The sequence below is a fragment of the Juglans regia genome, chromosome 12 (assembly GCF_001411555.2).
Source record: "Juglans regia cultivar Chandler chromosome 12, Walnut 2.0, whole genome shotgun sequence".
NCBI classification, from domain to species: domain Eukaryota; kingdom Viridiplantae; phylum Streptophyta; class Magnoliopsida; order Fagales; family Juglandaceae; genus Juglans; species Juglans regia.
The window spans coordinates 30,637,957-30,658,880 of NC_049912.1; the positions used below are offsets into that span (position 1 = coordinate 30,637,957).

Genomic DNA, 20,924 nt, shown 5'->3' on the forward strand with positions numbered 1-20,924 from the left:
CAAACTTTTTATGAAAAAGCGGATGAATTCATGAATAGGTATACTTTTTTATAAAAAAATTATATTTATATTTCTGTCTTGTATATATACATATTATTATTCTATTATAAATTTCCTTTGTGCATGGTTGGACGTACAGTTGGACTTAACTGGGAAGACGTGTTGCAAGAAGTGTCAAAGTTGACCGCAATGCGTGCACTTTTAAGGGGTACCAGTTAAGACTATTCATCTAAGTCGAATTTTTTTCGAACCCGGTTATCCAGGATCCAGACCGGAATACACCTGGGCTGATACCCACTTTTTAAAACCAGGACCCATCTAGCCTGGATGCGGGTTTTGACACACGGATATCGGTTTTAAACCCGGTACTTGAGTTTAGATATAAAGTCATCGTAAACAAATGTCCTAGCACCCCCCCCCCTCGGCGCCCACAACGAATCACACTCAACTCTCTCTCTCTCTCTATGTTTGTGTCTGCGTTTGCGATGCCCTAACCTCTCTCTATGTCTGGGTTAGATCTGTTTAAATGTTTGAGGAATATCTGTTTAGATATATTTAGCTGCAAAATGCTAGAGCCGTGGGTTATTATTATTTGGAAGATTTGTTTAAATCTGTTATATCCGACAACATATATATATATATAATGAAGATTTGTTATTATTTGGAAGAAATGGTTTTTAGGATGTTGTATCTTTAATTTTTTTAGATTTTTTTTTTTTAAATTAGTTGTGTTTCTGGGTGGAGTTTGGAAAAAAAAATTTTGGGGCCTTTGGGTTCCAATATATTTTTTGGCTTTATTTCGTCGCCGAGATCTATAACCTGTTATGTTGTGGTAGTGCATGAGTAATGTTTTGGATGGCCAGATCTACCAGTTACTGGAAACCCTCTATCTCTCTTATTTCTCTCTCCCTCTGTTGATATTTTATAACTCATGAATTGTTTGAGACATTGGTGTGTGGTGATATTTGTTTAGCTTAGATTCTTTGTTGTTATTATTTTATTAGTTGTGATTGGTGGTGAATAGGGTTTTATAGACTTGTTTTGCTTGACTATTTCAGAGAAAAGCAAATGTTTTTTATAGATGATTGGTGGTCTAATAATGATGTTTAGCTCATGCTTCTGTTTCTAATCTCAATATTACTTGGCCTAAAATGCATTTTAATTTTGCTTACCCAAACAAGCTTATCTAAAAGTTCACTCTTGTGTATTCCACCAAGTCACTAATTTTTATCATTAGATTTACCCATATACCTGATTTTTAGATTTACCCATATACTTGATTTTTATCATTTAGTACTTAATGTATTGTTTGGCTTTATATGTAAAAGAACTAGTGCAACCTATTAGTTAAAGGGTGGGTTTCCGCTCATTTTTGTGGAAAATGTTCTTTGCGAAACTTGATGACTACAAGCTGGTAGATGGAACACGTTTCTTTTTGGTGAAATGGTCTGATTTTCATGTAGTAACCTTGGGAAGGGAGCACGATTATTCGATTCATTTGATTTACTTATAAAAAAAAAGTGACTACAAGGTAGATGGAATGAAATATTTCTTTTGTTACTGAACCCTTATTGCTTGAAAAACTGGCATGAACCAAGTGAAGAAGAAAGTAACCCAATTGAAGCTGGCAATAGTGGATAATCATTATTAATTGCCTTCTAAATTAAAAAATTAAATAAATATAAGAAGAAAAACTAGAGTCTTGGGAAGTTCTATCTTGAAATAAAGAATAAATTTTATTATTATATGCATTTGCTTGAATTATGCATTTGTTAGTTGAAGTTTTTTATTTTTTAAATTTGGTTATATACTTTTATTTATTGAAAACTATTGAGTTCAACTTATATAAAATGTTTGATTCTTGCTAAACATTATTGTTGCACCCAGTCAATTGTACTTATAAAACATTATTGCCAAACACTAGCACATGCATTTGCAAGCATACAATGGACTATATTGGGTGATATTGAATCTAATATGCATCTTTTCTATGACTGCCCTTTAACTAGCTATGATTGTTTGGATGCATTTCTTAACATTATTTTGATGAATCGTCATTAATTTCAAAACCATTTTGAGGTGCTGCAATCTTTATGCATAAAACCATAAATTTTTATACTCATTTCCTTTACTCTTTTTTAATATTCTACTTGAATATAATATGCAAAACTAGTTAATAAGCTTTTTGATTTCTTGGCTGCAGGAATTGACAATGGACTATTATTTGGTGTGAGATTAAATCACTGATGAGAATAATGTGCTACTGATTTTTTAACTCATTTATTGCAATTTTGTGTTTGGTAATGTAATTTATAAATACCATTAGTATAATTTATAAATACTATTAGTGTAATATGTAGTGGATTGCATTGCGATGCATGCATAGATGAATATTTGTTTTTTTTTTTTTTTCACATGCATTTAGTATTTTTAGAACAAAAATATTATGTGATTCATGAACTTGACTTCTTAGAAAAAAAATTTAATAAAATAAAAGCTTTTACTTAAAAACATAAAAATAAAAATAAAAAATTCGGGTATAATCCAAAATCCGAATTTTTGAGTTTCAAAAAATTTAGATACATCCAAATTCTGGCTTGAGCCTGATCCGAATCAATCCGATCCAAATTTCAATTCGGATATATTCAAATTTCCGGATCGAAACCTGAAAGAACACCCCTACAACCAGCTTTGTTTCTAACTTCTCGGGCACAACAGCATGCACGGACATTCCCGAATTGAATTCAAATTGGTCCTGAGGGCCTGAACTGTCATACACGTGGAAAAAACTGAGGTACAGTACAACAGCTAATTAAGATTAATTTCTTGGGTCCTAGTACTTAGACACCATGGCTAAGCTATCCATATATCTTTCTCCTGCTGGTATATCTTAATACATTAAGTGACCTTCTAAAGTCAAACAATTGATTAGTCCACGTTCGTACGTACATTCTGGCATACCCAATTAAATACTAATGTGCTTTGCATGCATATTAATTTTTTAGTTTCTAGCAAATATATTTATGAGTTGTGCCGGCCAGCTTTAACCGCCGCCAGCAGCTGTTTAGTTCAAATTTTTCTTTTTCTTTTTATATTTTTTTAATATTTTTAAAAAATAAAAACATATATCAATATACTAAAAGTTATTTTTTTATTCATTAAATAAAAAAAATTAAAATATACCAACCATTGAGAGCAAAATAATATTTTCCTATATTTATTTGAACACTGCCCAGAAGCCGACAAATTATAAATGGCGGTTGTTGGAGAATCTTGGTTAGGGTAATGAATCTTACCTACACTTATTTTGTTATTATTTTATTATTCATCTATTTTTCTACTTTCATTCTTTAAATTTGAATTAAAAATATAAACGTGAACTTCTTGCATGATTTAAAATAAAATAAATTTAATCAATTAATATAATTATATAATTTAATTAAAAAATTAATTTTATAAAAATATCTTATATTTTAATATAAAAATATATATATAAAATATATATAAGTTTGATATTCTTCTTATAATTTACAATATGTATATCACATGCACTTAAGCGCTACGAAAAATATTTTTTTGGGACAACATTTTTGAAATTTAAAGAGTAAAAAAAAAGTTAATTTTTATAAAATTAAATTAATTTTTAATTAAATTATATGATTATGTTGGTTGATTGAATTTATTTTGTTATAAATTATGCTAAAAGGGCATGTTTTGAATTTTTAATCCAGACTTAAAAAACAAAAGAAATAAATATCTTAGTAATAAAACAGTAGTAAAACAAGTATTATCCTCTTGATTAACCGACCTTTTTCTTTAATGATCATATCAGCTAGCTAGCTAGCTAGATAATCTCGTTCAATATTGGGCATTATTAAAATGCATAACTAAATCAATAAAGGCATCAATATGTGACATATATAAGCTATAAATTAAAATATCCCAAGTAGTAGGCGTATTAATTAAGATGATTATATAGGTAAACAGTTAAAGCTAGAGATATAGAATCTAAAGGCCGGCCGCCCATGCATGAATTCTGGGCATTTAGATCGATCAAGAGAGTGATTGAGGGCCCTTCCTACATGAATTGTTAAATCTAGCTAGCATGATCGAATTTGGGTTGTCGTGGAGTACTGATCTTCTCAAAAGCTTAATTAATTAATATACATTTTTGCCAATTGGTGATAAGTATATGCATGCATGGTTGAGCTAAGTTTTATCAGTTAATAACATAATCTTTGTCTTCATTTGTACTTATCAATTGAGTCATGATATTACGACGTTTCGGAATATAGTGAATTAATTATAGGTGGCCGTATCCCTCTTTTTTTTTTTTTTTGTAAATTAGTGATTATCAATTCCTCACCAGTTCAATGTATCTAAGGTACTGGATCATTTATTTTTTGTCTTTTTTAATTCTTTTTATCTCAGAATTAAAAGGATTATATTAATAAAAGCATAAGATTATATATATATATATATATATATATATATATATATATAGAACTGGTGGAAATAGTTCTATGTTATATACAACAAATTATGAATATACATGATTAAGATCGGTCTAGTGCCTATAATTACTCAATAAATGATGTGGAAAGTACGTATATATATATATATATATAGGAACCAATTAGTAGCTAGGGTGATTCTTTCTTTTAATTAAGTTGTAAATTACATCTAGCTAGCTAGCTAGGGTACTCATGATTCGAGTTATAACTTGATTGTTGATTGCCAATTCGATATAGAGATCAACAGTCGAAAGTTGGTCATCATGTGTTTGGTCGCTTTTCTAATTCGATATTGGAGATATATCATATAGCTAGCTAGTGGCCATGATGAGATCAGGAGATGAGTTCGTGATCTATCCCAAGCTAGCTAGCTAGCTAATGTGTGGAATTAGTCACATGCGATCATGACATGTACAATATGATGCTCAGTACACGATTATATATGATTCATATTACTCGCGCGCGCGCTTGGAATAATGTAGTATCATGACACTCACGCATCACATATGATGCCTGACAGTACTACACATGCCTAGCTAATGACAAATGAGGAACTTAGAAATTAGTGATCAGGAAATTAGAAATTTGTGAGGAGATGATGATGATATTAGAGGGTAAGGATCGGAGATCAGGAACATAAAGATGATGATGACGCGGATCGGAAATTAATGAAAAACTTGTAATTTTCTTTACCTAATTAATAACGATTGACAATCATCATGCGAAAACTATATCAACATATATATAGACTAATCATGCATGCTTGTCATTGACGGTAATTAATTAATTAGTACTGTTTTTTATTTTCCGTCTCAATGGTGGATCAGCTCATGTATCCACTATACACTCAAATTATAACAAAGAAAAAGTCTAATGGATCAATATCTTTTCAGGCAGCCAACCAAATTAATATGCGTCTTTCTTTAGTTGGTACTTGTACTGAGGTTGCTCATTATCTTAAGTACATGAGTACGTATATATGGGATTGCTTAATGGACATGATGATCAGCTACTGATCATGATAACTTTTTTTTTTGCTTCATCTTAATTAATTATACTAACTCCTGTGATTTTAGTCATCCAGAGATAACTCTTTTTAAAAAAAAAAAAAAAGTGAAAAAGATAAGAGTTAGTGACTAGACTTAAGTTGATGCATGCTTTGTGGGGAAAGACTAGACGTTGATGTACTTTTTTTCATTTAGATGCGATCACATGCAGTAATTATAGTACTCTACCTGTTAGGACGGCAACTTTACAGTGACCGATTGCTGGCAATAAGTAGGATTGGGACACAAGTATTTCCTCCCACGTAGTGTCCCATAGATTAGGACTGCATGTTTTTTTTTTTTTTTTAACTGTAGTTGATGGACAAACATGTATTAAATTATGATGAGTAGAACAACGGGAAAAATCAATTTTTAGACAAAAATTTAAGATCACACTGATTGCATGCGTATCTGCTATATATCATCATGTGTAGGCATTGTGTAACTGATCGAAGGCTGCATGCAGACTTTTAGCATGGGATAGTGTTAAGACTCGATCGAGGGAAAAATCTAGAGAGATTCTTATAAGCCTTGATTAGGCCCTCTCCAAATTATTTATAAGTGTGCATGTGAAAATCAAATTAGTCCTCTTCGCATGCAACAACCTCTTGGTCGATACAGCTTGTTGATTATGTGTTTTGCAATATGGTGATCGATCGACCCAATCAACTTGCACCAAGAGATGCAGTAGCCCGATGTGCTCGATGCATCTCCGATGCTTAAATTGGAATCCAATATAGAAGACAACAATGAAAAACATCTCGTAAATACCTTATATGGATTAATTTCTTGTTTCAACTTTTTATATAGGAATGAATCTTATTCGATGATGATCAAATAACGACACTATCCTCTCCCTTTAATATTGGAGCTAGCCTTGATTATTAGGACCATGATCCATATCTAATAGAAGAAAATGATTACCATCCTTATTTGACAGATATCTCACCATTTCCTTTTTATATAAGGTCTGTTATTATTTATAACGGTTACCTTACTTATCCTCGACTGAGGGCGCGCGATCCTTTGAGGGCGTAGTATATACTCCTGGCTGGCTGGTTTTCAATTTACCATTGAAGGCCCAGCTGATGGGGATAAAAAATCCTTCCAATGCCATTTAGCAAAGTAAAATCCCCTTGAAACTCTAAATTGAATTGAATATATAATTCAATGCAGAAAGATAAATACATACGACATTAGATTATTATTTTGGTGCTATATATTTTACTTGAGTAATTTACGAGCAATATTAATTACAATAACAGGATTATCAGGTTCCGTGTGTTTAAAATTGTATTCTTTCTAAATTTTATTGTCTCATTCAAGCTTATTAGCGTATATATATATATATATATATATATATATTTCAAATGATATGGTATATTTATCATTAAAATTATAGGTTGAAATTAAATAAGAAAAGTTTAGATAAAAGAACTGGGTAGGGGGCACAAGTACCTAATCATACCATCAGAGACTACTGCGATCCATCGAGAAAAAATTGGCAATTAAAGCAGTGGATAACAACCCAACATCAAATCAAAGCACCAAAAAATAAATAAATAAATAAAAATTAAAGAGAACAGAGACAATTAAATCAAGAGAAGTTCGATTAGAAATTATTTATTATAATTTATTTATAAATTTATTATCTAATGTGACATTATAAGATGTTGAGAAAATTAAAATTAAAGGGGAAATATTCAACACCGCAGCAAGTGCATGAACCCAACCTCCCCCTTCTCCCCCCATATATACCAACACTCTCAGTGAGAAGTTACACATTCACTGCGAATTCACAGTCCAAACATTAATATATCTATTCTGAAGAAAAAAACATGCAAATGCCTTGCTCAACAGCTTCCTCTTCTCTATCTCTGATATCCAAATGCACTGTGTCTCCGGATCAAATCTCCACTCTCCCAGACCTCAAGCTCTCCGTCTCAGACCTCCCCATGCTCTCCGTCCACTACATCCAAAAGGGCTGCCTTTTCACTCGCCCTTCCATCCCCATTGATTCCCTAATCTCTCTGCTCAAGCGGGGTCTCTCTCAAGCGCTCTCCCACTTCCCGCCTCTCGCTGGCCGATTGAAGACCGACTCCCATGGCTACGTCTACATTGAGTGCAACGACGCCGGGGTCGACTTTGTCCATGCCACCGCTCCCAATAATTTGTTCGTTCGCGATGTCTTGGTTCCGACCCGTGTGCCTGATAGCTTCAACGAGTTCTTCCCGTTTGACCGGACCGTCAGCTTCGATGGCCATTTCAAGCCCATCCTGGCCATCCAGGTCACGGAGCTCGCTGACGGCATTTTCATCGGTTGTGCTATGAACCACGCGGTCACGGACGGCACGTCGTTTTGGAATTTCTTCAACACTTTTGCCGAGGTGTCTCGTGGAGTAAAGAGGGTCTCGAAGCAACCGGACTTTAGCCGCAACTCGCCTCTAATTTCTCCGGCGGTGCTAAGATTACCGGAGGGTGGTCCGAAGGTCACCTTCTCTATCAACGAGCCGTTACGTGAAAGAATTTTCAGCTTCAGCAGAGAAGCAATTCTGAAGCTGAAAGCAATGACCAACAATTGGAAACGGGTCGATAACGATCGCGTCGACGCCGTTGAGCTGTTGGGAAAGCAAAAGAACGACCCCTACCTAAATAACAACAAAGGTAAGGTGACGACTATTCTGGAGAGCTTGTTCAATAACACCGCGTCGAAACCAATAAAGGACACGGAGTCAAACAAAAACATAACCTCGGAAATTTCATCGTTTCAGTCGCTCTGCGCGCTTCTCTGGCGAGCGGTGACTCGCGCGAGGAAACTGCCCTCTAACAAAACGACCATTTTTAGAATGGCAGTGAATTGCCGTCACAGGCTCCAACCGAAAATGGATGCGTACTACTTCGGGAACGCAATTCAAAGCGTTCCGACTCTTGCGTCAGTCGGTGACGTTTTGTGTCGGGATCTGCGCTGGTGCGCAGAGCAACTCAACAAGAATGTCATGGCTCACGACGACTCTATGGTGCGCCGCTTCGTAGAGGATTGGGAGAGGGATCCCAAGTGTTTCCCGTTAGGGAACTTTGACGGTGCATCGGTCACGATGGGTAGTTCACCGAGACTTCCGATGCACGACAATGATTTTGGTTGGGGCCGACCGTTAGCGATTCGGAGCGGTGGAGCCAACAAGTTCGACGGTAAGATATCGGCGTTCCCCGGAAGAGCAGGGGTTGGAAGCGTTGATCTGGAGGTGGTTTTGGCGGCCGAGACGATGGCGGGGCTCGAGGCGGATTCGGAGTTCATGCAATATGTGTTGAATTAAATATCAGAACAGAATAAAAAACATGCATGGACATGTTTGAAATATGGTTTCCCAAAGACAAATTTACGTGAACTCTGAAAATAAATAATGTCTTTGATTGTAAGGGAAAAATTAGTGATGGTATTGATGGGGTTACGACCAACGGCGTCAAAAACACTGTGTGGGGATTCTCAGGTCGTATAGGAACTATTAGGAAGGGAAGGTTTTCTTTGTTTATCTGTGACATATATTTTAATTTCTAATTAATGTTTCCTAATTGCTTTCCTATTTATTCTTCTCTGCATATGCCATTTTTGTCATTTGTTTATTTTTTTCATATCTGAATTTCTTAGTCTATACTTAAAAGTCATACAAAAGGGTTATCCTGTATGTTTTTATTATCTTCAACTAAACGGATTAATACCACACATTTTAGATAATTATGTAGATTAATTACTCAAAATCAAATCAATAAAAGTCTATAATTTTTAATTAATAATGAAATGTTGTAGCCTGATCCTATAAAAATAAACATACAAATTGACGTGGTTTGATATGATTATTTAAATTATAAAATAAATCTTACGTATTAATTTATAAATTTATTTTGATAGGATTTGTTTGTCGCCGTAACGTTTATAATTTTATTTATAATAAATAGCATTCGTTTAATATAAAACTAATAATTACCACATTGTCAAGAGATTCTAGGAGCTCCATTTTTTCTTAAAATAAGTTATCTCTATTTTATTTAAAATAAATAGCATCCGTTTAATGTGAAACTAATCATTCCACATTTTGAAGGAGAGAGTGATTTCATGATTTCACTAAGAGCAAACCGTGTTACTTGCAAATAAACATAAACAATACATGAATGGTATAAAGACTTTGCCCCCAATACTCCGTTGACGTGATTTCATGAAATAATTAGATTTATTTTATAATAAAATTAATTTTACCGACAAATCATATAAAGTGATGTAAGTTTCTCAATTTTATTTTATTTTTTTAAAATTATGGCTGCCTGTCATTTATTTCGTGCAGCATATTTATGAGAAAAGGTATCGTCTAAATCACGTTGGTGACACTGACTAGTGAAGTTGATTTAAGGAAAATAGAAACACGCACAAATAGCAAGGAACAGATTGGAAACAGATGCCGACCAAAGGAAACGAAAGGAGAAAACCATAAGAGAAAAGGTGTCTCGCCGACAGGGAATTATTAGAGTCGCCTCAATACTAAGCACAGTGTGGATGTGCAGTACAGAAAATTCAGCAAGAGGATAATCTGAAGGTCTTCTACAGCATTTACCTATCTATAATAAACTTTGACTCAAAAACAGAGTACTCTAGAATAAGAAAATAAACTCAAGAAAATAAACACCAGACAGAAAACACTGAAAATTTCTAGTACTTACGGAGCAGATTGTCCAGCATACTCGCTCCCTATCCATGGTGGCCAGTTCCTAGATAAGTATTTCGGATCCGATGTAGTTTCCTGATGACTTCCCTCATATTCATTCTCTCTTCTGGCACTTCTAATGAACAAGAAACGCCGATCTCGAAAACCGAAAGTAAGCACTTCTGCATATTGGCGTTCGTCTGGCTTTGGTTCTCAATTTGAATTCTTTCTTCTTCTGCCACAATAACATCTTCTTCCTTTTTTTTTTTTTTTTTTTTTTTTTTTTTTTTTTTTTTTTTTTTTAAAAAGAGGACGGAGCCCCAATTTTATTGATTGCCCTTACTTTTGGCGGAGGAAAACCGTGGTTATAATCACGACACCTGGGAGGTACAAAAACCTAAATCTAGAAAAAGAGTACCCAAGCATCAAAACAAGTGTAACTATATAGGGTACAAGCCTAAAGAAATATATATAACCTACTTCCGAGAAAGCCAAAGAGGGAAACCTGCAAAAAACCAAGAAAACAAGAACAAAGAGACGCAAATACCAAGATATCAAAATTAGACAAGCAAAAAACACAAAACAAACCTGGCAAGAGGCTCATGATATCCTCAGGTAGGGCATACCCAATTTGTCCATGCGGAGAAGACCCCTTAACAGGCTAGGCAACATGTGAATATCAGACCAATCAGAGTTCAAACCTTCAGCCCCACACTTAGCTAGAAAGTCAGCCACGACATTGCCTTCACGAAAAATGTGTGTTACTGTATACTCCAGGCTATTAAGATGTCCTTGTAAATCTTCCCAAAAGTCTTCTAAATACCAAATGGGGCACTTATTCTTAACAATCCAATTGACTACCAGTTGGGAGTCAGTCTCTATTTGAACACGATAAAATCCAAGCGCGTGACATCTGCGAACACCTTCCAATAAGCTGCTGAGTTCTGCAAAATTATTGGTACCTAAACCCAATGGAACAGAGTAAGCCAGAAGTAATCTACCATCCTCATCCCGAATAACACCCCCAGCACCAGAGGTTCCAGGGTTCCCGAAACTACTTCCATCGGTATTGAGTTTTACCCAGCCCCGAGGGGGCCGGTGCCATTTTACCACCCGGACCCTCTTGGGCTTAGGGAACAAGACTGGAATTTCCAGTCTATGCAAAATATTCATGTCCTGGGCGGAAAGAGAACTCACTTTCATGATCTGGTCCATGATGCGCCGGAGCCAAATTTTAATAGCGTGCCAAACCGACTCTTTTGAGTGAGCCTTATCTTCATATCGGGCTTTACAGCGCCTCTCCCAAAGTTTCCAGGAAATAATGGAGGGCAGAAGGCCAAATATGGTTCTAACCTGTGAAGACTTACCCGCACGACGAAACCAAAAATTAGTTTGATCCTTCCAAGTGTAGAAAGGGGCCATATGAACCCCTAGATGAGTGGCCGCTAGACGCCAAATGTGTCTAGCGAAATCTCCCGTGCAGAGCACATGGTTCAGGTCCTCAGTATGACCCTTTTGACAGCAATTACATTTAGAGGCCATTGAAACACCCACCATACTAATATTCTTGTCAACACTGAGGCAGTTATTAGTAGCCTTCCACATCATGATAGAAATCTTCTTGGGAAGATTAGTATGCCATATCCACTGAGCCCAGGGTAAAGGGGGCGCCCGAACCCTTATACAGTCCCAGGCACTCTTAGTAGTAAAATTGCCTTCATTATCCTTCAACCAAACAAGCACATCTTCACCCTCCTTCTGTCTAGCAAAAAACTCATACAGATCATTGGCTTTCTGATGGCCCACTAATCTGTTCAGAAGAGAAATATCCCACTCATTCTCAATACGGCACTCATTTATCTTAATCAAAGGTTGTTCAGTCACAGGAAATTGAGCATAGAGAGGGCCTTCGTTGTCCCAATTGTCATACCAAAAGGAGATATTACCTTCCTTCACAATCCATTTGGAGCTATTCATCACCTCCGGAATACTACGGACAATAGATTTCCAAAAGCGGGTCCCTTTAGTAGGCTCAAGGAGGGATAAGTGATTTCCTTTAACATATTTACCTCTAAAAAATTCCGCCCAAAGAGAGTTGCCCTTAATAAGATCCAGGCAAGTTTCATGTGTAAGGCTCTCTGAACATCCCCAAAGTCCCTAATACCCAAACCACCTTCGTCCGTAGGCGTACATATGTGTTTCCAAGAAATCCATTTCCTCCTACTCTTGCCTCCCGATTCAACCCAAAAGAAAGAGCTTATGAGTTTATTCAGGCTACGTATCACCACTTTAGGGACATCTAAAACCGCCAGCAGGTGGGTGGCCATGCTAGATAAAACATGACGCAGCAGAATAGTTCTACCACCAGCAGAGAGAATCTTCATCTTCCATCCTGCAATCTTCTTGTTCACTTTGCCCAGTAAGTCGCCAAAATCGCAAGCCTTTAGCCTACCATCCACAATAGGCACCCCCAGGTACTTAAAAGGAAAAGAACCCTCGGTAAACCCAGTAGAGCAGAGAAGAGCATGTTTCCTAGAGACAGAAATTTTCTTAGAGAAAAAAATAGCACTCTTCTCTTTACTGAGCACTTGACCAGTCCACTCCTCATATTTGTTCAAAACTTCCATCAAAGCTCTCATACTTCTTTTTCCACCATTTGCAAAGATAACTATATCATCTGCATACATAAGGTGAGAGATAATCGGGGTCCCTCTAGCTTGAACAAATTGACCAATTTTACCTGTCTCAAAGGAATTCTTAAGGAGACGAGAGAACACCTCTTGCATTATTATGAAAAGGTAAGGCGATAAGGGGTCACCTTGCCTTAGGCCTCGCTTTCCCTTAAAGAAACCCATGGGGGTCCCATTCATCATGACAGAGTACCACGGTGAGGATATACAAGAGTTAATCAGGTCACAAACATTAGGAGAGAACCCAAAGCTAAACAGAACATGTAATAAAAAATTCCAGTCTACTCGATCATAAGCCTTAGACATGTCAAGCTTAACCAGAACATTGCCCCCAATGGATTTCCTATGAATAGAGTGGACCATTTCCTGAGTTAAGCTGATATTCTCAAAGATACTGCGGCCTGGAATAAAAGCCCCTTGCTCCTTCGATATCATTCTAGGGAGCAAACTAGTCATACGAGCCACAATGATTTTTGAACAAATTTTGTATACCACGGAGCAAAGGCTAATGGGCCGAAAGTTATCAAAGCCAGAGGGCTTATCCACCTTCGGAATTAGCACAATATAAGATGCAGTGAAATTTTTTGGGAGCATATGGCTATGAAAAAATTCAACAATGGCTGAAAGGAGATCATCTTTAACCAAGTCCCAACAAACTCTGAAAAAACCTGATCCAAAACCATCTGGCCCTGGGCTACTATCAATGGGAATAGAGAATAGAGCATCCTTTACTTCCTCTATGGAAGGATCTCTACCAATAGTCAAGTTATCCTCATTAGTAATAATGGGAGAGATCAAGTCACTCAAATTCGGAAGAACACGAGAACTACTCTGACCCAGAAATTCCTGAAAATGATCAACAGCAGCTGTATGAATGTCAAGAGGGGACTGTAAGACCCTACCATCTGACATACTCATCTCCTGAACTCTTTTATGCAGTTTGGCCTTTAAGAAAGCATGAAAGAATTTAGAGTTCTGGTCCCCATCTTTCAACCAGTTTTTCTTTGCCATATGAGCAAGCCTAGTGTCCTCTCTACCCAACCAAGTTGAAAGTTCCAACTTGGATGCTAATAGGTCAGAGTCGTCCTCGGCATTAAAAGAGACTTGAAGACGGCTTTCCAGATAATCAATACGAGCCTCTAGACCCTTGATTATGATGTTAGTCCTACCAAAAACACTCTTATTCCACTCTTTTAAAGCCACCTTAACCCTTTTTAATTTAGAGGAAAGGTTGATTAAACCGTGCCCTAGGCCCTCACGTTTCCACACTCCATCCACAAAACTATAGAAATCCAAATGATCAGTCCACATATATTGAAAGCGGAAAGGACTAGGACCATACCTGAATAAGTTCTCCCCCATTTGAATAACCAACGGGGAGTGATCCGAAGTAGAGCGCGCCAAAACCTGGTAAGACACATTAGGAAAAGAATTAAGAAAATTAGTATCAATAAAACATCTGTCTAACCTGGCCCAACTGCGCGCTTGACCCCCTTGACCATTGCACCAGGTCATATTCGGGCCTTTGGAGCACATCTCTAAAAGACCACAGGTTTGAATGCACTGGTTGAATTCTTCCATGGCTACAAAAGGACGAGGACGCCCACCTCTTCTTTCTGATTCGTCCTTAATGATATTAAAGTCCCCACAGAGAACCCAAGGAATTCTGGCAGTCCCCATATTTTCCAAATCCGCCCAAAGCTCTCTTCTATCATTACGGTTGCACTTTGCATATATAATAGATAGTAGAAACGTATGACCATTCTCCTCTACTTTCACAGTAATAAACTGATTAGACCCCGCCACCCACTGTATCGAAACCAGTGAATTCCACATCAACCAAATTTTACCACCATGCACCTCATTTGTGACAAAACAATTGCAACTAAATCTTCCTAAGAATGACGGGATTCTATCCTCTAACAAAAAGGGCTCAGCTAAAGCTATGATATTAGGGCTAAATTGCTTAATAATTTTCCTCAACCTCCTATAAGAAGTGCCTACTCCTCTAATATTCCAAAAAATAATAGGACTGATCATAATTTAAATTTGGAAGGACGAATTACCACTCTGGTAGCGCCCCTTTTCTGGCCTGTTTTTCTGGGGTTGTTGGAGCCCTCAGAGTCTGTGCAGTATTCCTTGCGCATATCATCCTTGATTTTGTCTCTCTCACTCTCGTGATCAGAATGGGAAAATAGTATCTCATCCCTTCTTTCCTCTTCATGCGCAACCATAAACGTCTCATTAACACTGACTGCTAAGGATCTTGCCTTTTTCTTCTTCGATTTCCTCTTTAGGCTTATCAGAGGATTCTCCCATTCTTCGCCCGACTCAGTGACTTCGCTCACAACTGGATTAATGGCTTCTGTGCTAACCTCTTGTGGGTCTGGTAGGGGATATGTAGATTTAACGATTTGCAGGCTCTCTTGCTCAATTAAAACTTTCCCTATGTCCTCAACAACTTGCTCTTCTATTGATTGTGTGGAGGGGGCAGGAAACTTCTCTGGTAGATCATCATTCAATTGGACCACAACGCTGTCCTGACCTTGATCTGTAGCTACAGTGTGCCCTGTTGTTCCACTACACTCCTGGTTATTAACTCTATTCGCCCCTTTAAGCTCGCTACTTTCTTCTTCTTCTTCTTCTACTTCATGCAGGTTGTGTGTGGCATGCTGCACTTTTTCTTGTTCGCCTCCCTTCTCCTGAAAAACTAGTTGGCCCCCTGTTCCATTGTCTGTATTATTCTCATTTTTCGAAGACCCTCCTGCTTCATTCTCATCCATCTGATTTTTCCCAACTTCTAGTTCTGTCTTGGATTCTGCTGAAGATCCTTTCTTGACCCAGACTTGGTTCCCAGTCCCTTTCTTGGTATGGTCTTTACCAATGCGGCATGTCTTAGAATTATGGCCCTGTTGGTGGCAATTGCAGCAGTAAGCAGGTAATGTTTCATAGACCACTTCTTGTCTCCTGCTGTGAGGTAGTCCTGGACATCCAAGCCAGAAGTGAGTAATTGGATCTCGGGAGGCATCGACCTCTAAACAAATCCTTGCTCCATCAGTTCTTGTAGCGCATGTGGTCGGGTTGTCTCTCCGAATGAACTTTCCAATCGGCGCCGTTATCATTTTTAATACCGAAGCATGGTAAAAGTGCGGGGGGAGTCCAGGCAAGAAAACCCACACAGGCACGCATGGTGACTCATATTCCTCTGTGTAATCTGGAGACCATGCAAAAGGCCTATAGCAGACGCCATTGATCTCACATGACTCTCTGGACAGAGCTTTGTTAAAATCCTCTTCTTTCGACATCCTGATGAACACATTTCTAGAATTTTGCATTGCCGAGACTACAGGACAGCAGGATAAACCCCATCGACTACGGATGAAAGACCTTATAGAGTCAAGTGAGGGTCTCTGACGGAGGAACTTCAGAACAATGGAAAATCGAAATGGCCTTGCAGTGGCCTCTGTTTCCTCTGCAGAGAAAATAAAGCATATTTCCCCTTCTATTATCTTCGGTGGCCTAAGCACAACCTCCACTTCAGGCAATGGTTGAGGTGCTGCGAAGACATCAGCAAAGGTGCGGCGACCTGCCACCGGTGGCTCTACGTCCGCCATGTAGCCCCTCCCACGAACGGTTCCAGCACGAGCAGTTCCTTGCACGAGCAGTGGCTTGCTGTTCAGTCACTGGCCATAGCCCGGAGTTTAGAGCCGATCAGCGTGCCAGAGGACCCTCGGCGAGGGCGCCTGAGCCCGGCGAGGCGGTCTGAAGCGGCGGTGCGCAGCCACGCGCCGGACAGAGATCGGTGAGGGAGAACTGTGATCGGACTGGGGGGTGGTCAACGCGCCGGAAGACCCACGGCGGGGTCGCCTAAGCCGGGCGAGTCTTTCTGTGTCGGCGGTGAGCCGCCACTCGCCGGACAGGGGCGGCGATCGGGATACTCTCTCCTCAACGGTTCCTCTCTCCTCAACGGGCGTAACGTACTGGGGGGAGGCTGATCAAAGCGCCGGAAGACCCACGGAGAGGTCGCCTGAGCTGGGCGAGTCTTTCTGTGCCAGCGGTGAGCCGCCACTCGCCGGACAGGGGCGGCGATCGGGAGTCTCTTTCCTCAACGGATCCTCTCTCCTCAACGGGCGTATTGATGTACAGAGCGTTTCTCTCTCCTCACGTGCATGGTATAATATCGAGATGGAAGAACATGAGAAATTGCCTACATTTAATAATAACATCTTCTTCCTCGGTTACAGTTTCTATTTCATTTAAATCTCTAGTTTTGAGAAGTTTTGGATCCACAATCTGCACAAATCTTTCCGGTAACGCCATCTTAACATAGTTATGGAGGTTGAAAATGTCTTGAAACATGCTGTCAATGGGTCTCTTTCCCGTGAATATCTCCAATACAAATATCCCGAAGCTATAGACATCTCCCTGCGTCGATGCCTCTCCACACTGTCCGTACTCTACAGTTCAAATATTTCACTTAAATATGCATAGAGTTAATTTCTTGTAGCTACTTAATAGGTGCTTCAAAATTATAATTCTTGATTATATGATACATGTGACATGGAAAAGTAAAGAAAGACAATGATCTGGATCAATCATGCATGCGGTCATTTATAACTATTTTACAACTCATTTTCCTGTTAATCAATACGATCACGCTCCTACACTAGATTACGTTTAGGTAGTGAGTTATTTTTAGGTATTTTATGAATAATAGTAAAAAATAATTATAGAATATTGAATAGTAATAAAAAGTATATAAAAAGTAATATACGTAGTGTTGTAAAATAGTTCTAACTCAATCGTTTTCCCTGCAGGCTTAATAGTCTCAGTCAAATCTGGAGCAAATTAAATTGTGATTAAAATAATTACCTGGAGCAGAGTAACCAATAGATCCTTTTATTCCAATTGTGCTGGTTTGATTTTGAGAAACATCATCGGCTGTTGAGAGGAGCCTCGCCAAACCAAAATCACTTACATGCGCAGTCATGTCAGTGTCAAGAAGAACATTGCTTGGCTTTAAATCGCAATGAATAATAGGCGGTTCACTGTGGTCATGAAGATAGTGCAGTGCAGAAGCGACATCCATTACAATATTCAGTCTTTCAAGAAGATTCAAATTTCTTGATTCATTTTCATGATTGCCTCTTTCTGGATACAACCACTTCTCCAAACTTCCATTAGGCATGAATTCAAAAACAAGAGCTTTGAACTCATTACCATTGTAGTCTATGCTAGAACAACATGTCAAGATCTTCACGAGATTCCGATGCCGTATATTCCTCAATGCATTGCATTCGGCCATGAAACTCTTGGAAGCTCCCTTTTGTTGAAGGTTCAAGACTTTGACAGCAACGACTGTCGACCTTTCTTCTTGACCCATAAGTACTCCTTTGTACACCGAACCGAAACTGCCGGATCCAATTAAATTGCTGGGAGAGAATCCGCCAGTCACCTGATAGAGTTCCATGTACGACACCTTCGAAAGCAGGTCAGTTTTGGGAAGTATGGAAGATGATTTCTTTTCTGATTTTTTCCTCTTATACAGTACCAAAATGGACGAAAAGAAAATGAAACCTAAAACCCCGCTAAGAATTATGATTATTCTAGAAGCACGGGATTTCCCCCTCTTTTTAACTTTGTTGTCGCATGCTTGCAGTTTCAGTTCCGGGATACCCCCACAAAGCTTTTTATTTCTCGTCACTGATACTGCGGTTGCATTACGAAAGACTCCTTCCGTGGGCACCTCACCCTCCAAACTATTAAAAGAAAGATTCAAATATCGCAGCAAAGAAATTTTCTGTAGATCTTTAGGAATTAGTCCGGACAAGTTGTTTGCAGAAAGATCTAAATACTCGAGCTCTACTAAGGCAGTCAAAGACACAGGTAAATTACCTTGAAATGAGTTATGGTGAAGGTAAAGGGATTCCAGGCTTAAGCAATCCCAATGGTTATAGGAATCTCACCGGAAAAATTGTTGTTGGAGACATCCAGCAGATAAATACTCCTTAAACCCCCTACTTCCTCCGGCCGTAGGGTGCCGGACAATGAGTTACATGATAAATTGAGTACCCGCAACTGGGATGAAAGAGTGCCTTTGGATATGGCTCCAGTAAGGTTATTTTGAGAAATGTCCAACTCCTGCAAACTCTTGGCTTTTCCAAAACTTGATGGAATGCTTCCTTCCAATTTGTTCTGTGACATGAAAAGTTTGACCAATTGAGTGAGGTTACCTAGCGAGGAGTCTATCTTTCCCGAGAATCTGTTCCCATCCAAATCCAATGCTTCCAGATTTTGAAACTTCCCAAAATAAGTTGGAATGATGCCAGTAAAGAGGTTGTGAGCCAAGGATAGGACAGTTAAGTTGATGAGATTCTCTAAGGGTGCAGGAACAATTCCTGATATTTGATTGCCATCAAGAATTAGTATCTGCAGGAGTTGCGACAAATTTCCTATGGAGTTTGGCAAATTACCTCCAAAGTTATTTTTTTGAAAATAAAGCGTCTTCAATTTGGTGCAGTTTCCCAAAGAAGCTAAGAAATTCAAGTCCTTGGCTGAATTACTTCCAAGATTATTCTCAGCAATGCTTAGCCAATATAGATCCAATAGGCTTCCCAGATCATTTGGAACTTGTCCCACAAAATTGTTTTGGCCGAGAGCAAGAAGACCAAGCTGAGAAGCATTGGGTAGTGAAACAGGGATAGGACCAGAGAGCTTGTTTTTAGAGACGGACAAAAATTGGAGATTAGGGAGAGTGATGCCTATGTTGGCTGGAAGGGTGCCATGTAGTTGGTTAATTCCAATCGAGAAGGTGGTCAAAGTCGATAAATTGAAAAGGGAGTAGGGCACCGTACCAGACAGATCATTGTCTATAACTTCAAAGAAATATAAGTTGTTCAGACGACCAATTTCATCTGGAATATTTCCCACGAAATTATTAATCCCCAAGGATAGTACTTGGAGTGAAGAAACATTTCCCAAAGAAGCTGGGATGCCTCCGGTCAGATTATTCACTGCAAGGTAAAGATATTCCAGCTTCTCAAAAGAGCCCAGCCCAACAGGAATATTCCCAGTAAGTTTATTCCTTAGGAAACTAATGAATCTGAGTTCAGAACAGTGGGTCAAGTTGCTAGGAATTTCCCCCACCAAGGAGTTGTTAGCAAGAATGAGCTGTTGCAGTCGGAACAAGCGAGTAACTTCTTGTGGAATTTCACCGGATAAGAAGTTGTCTTGGAGGTTGACGAGCCTAAGAAAGCTGAGGTTGCCAATGAAGGATGATATGGAGCCGCGCAAGGCATAGCCTTGAAGGTCCAAGGCAATGACCCTCTGGTGCTTGCGGCCGCATGTAACTCCATGCCAGTTGCACAAGTTGTTGACAGAAGCATTATTATTATTCCAGGACCTCAAGATGTCGTGTGGGTCGTTGCTTAGTGATTCCTTGAATTTGAGCAAAGCCAAACGATCAGTCTCATATGAAGGAGCGCCTGCAATAGTACTGCTACTTTGTTGTAAGCATAATAGGCTTAAAGAAAAAATAAGAATCACAGGAAATTTGCGGTTTCGAAGCTCCATTTTTGGAGATCTTTGCCAGCAGCCGAGAAGCAATTTTTTGTGCGAGCTGAGCTGGGGAGATCAGCAGGATATTTGTTTTAGGTAGCCTTAAAAGTAAGTGAGACCGTACTGATCACGGCCACGACCGATCCTCTAGTCCTGGTTTCGCATCAAGCATGGAGATAGTTGGTCCGTCCCATAATGTTCGTTCGTGATCAATACGTTGCGATTAATGTTCGTTCGTGGTCAATACGTTGCGGACACGCCTTTCTTCACCAACACGATCTTCCACAAACAAGAGGGGTCATATAGGGCGTAGAATCGTGGTCTTTTTTATCATCGTTATCAAGCCCAACACCATTTAAATCTTTCAAAGAATTTTGACGACTTTTTGGGTCTAAATCTAATAAAACATTTTTTTATCTCTTA

The 20,924-nt window shown here is 38.6% G+C and overlaps 4 protein-coding genes across 4 annotated transcripts; 1 reads left to right on the top strand and 3 right to left on the bottom strand.

The window, feature by feature from the left end:
• The first annotated feature begins 7,243 nt into the window (after positions 1-7,243).
• On the top strand, positions 7,244-9,125 carry LOC108980680 (uncharacterized acetyltransferase At3g50280-like). Its single transcript, XM_018951682.2, has one exon. It carries the CDS (start codon positions 7,399-7,401, stop codon positions 8,872-8,874), a length of 1,476 nt encoding a protein of 491 aa, XP_018807227.1. The 5' UTR covers positions 7,244-7,398; the 3' UTR covers positions 8,875-9,125.
• Positions 9,126-13,497: 4,372 nt separating this feature from the next.
• On the bottom strand, positions 13,498-16,753 carry LOC108987517. Its single transcript, XM_035683181.1, has 2 exons — positions 14,552-16,753; positions 13,498-14,351 (listed from the first exon to the last, which is right to left on the bottom strand). The coding sequence occupies exon 1, from the start codon at positions 16,556-16,558 to the stop codon at positions 14,981-14,983; it is 1,578 nt and encodes a 525-aa protein (XP_035539074.1). The 5' UTR covers positions 16,559-16,753; the 3' UTR covers positions 13,498-14,351; positions 14,552-14,980.
• Positions 16,646-18,705, bottom strand: LOC108980681 (probable LRR receptor-like serine/threonine-protein kinase At3g47570; the record flags this gene model as incomplete). Its single annotated transcript, XM_035683807.1, has 3 exons — positions 16,646-16,935; positions 17,156-17,401; positions 17,817-18,705. Coding segments are annotated over 3 exons (1,425 nt in total), but the record flags the coding sequence as incomplete, so codon positions are not given.
• A 2-nt stretch (positions 18,706-18,707) lies between these two features.
• Positions 18,708-20,602, bottom strand: LOC118343932 (LRR receptor-like serine/threonine-protein kinase EFR). The gene has a single exon (XM_035683180.1). The coding sequence runs from the start codon at positions 20,514-20,516 to the stop codon at positions 18,879-18,881; it is 1,638 nt and encodes a 545-aa protein (XP_035539073.1). The 5' UTR covers positions 20,517-20,602; the 3' UTR covers positions 18,708-18,878.
• Between the last annotated feature and the right edge of the window lie 322 nt (positions 20,603-20,924).

Coding starts and splice junctions, on each gene's coding strand:
- LOC108987517 (XM_035683181.1), bottom strand. CDS start 16,558: ATGGCGGACGTAGAGCCACCGGTGGCAGGTCGCCGCACCTTTGCTGAT.
- LOC108980680 (XM_018951682.2), top strand. CDS start 7,399: ATGCAAATGCCTTGCTCAACAGCTTCCTCTTCTCTATCTCTGATATCC.
- LOC118343932 (XM_035683180.1), bottom strand. CDS start 20,516: ATGGAGCTTCGAAACCGCAAATTTCCTGTGATTCTTATTTTTTCTTTA.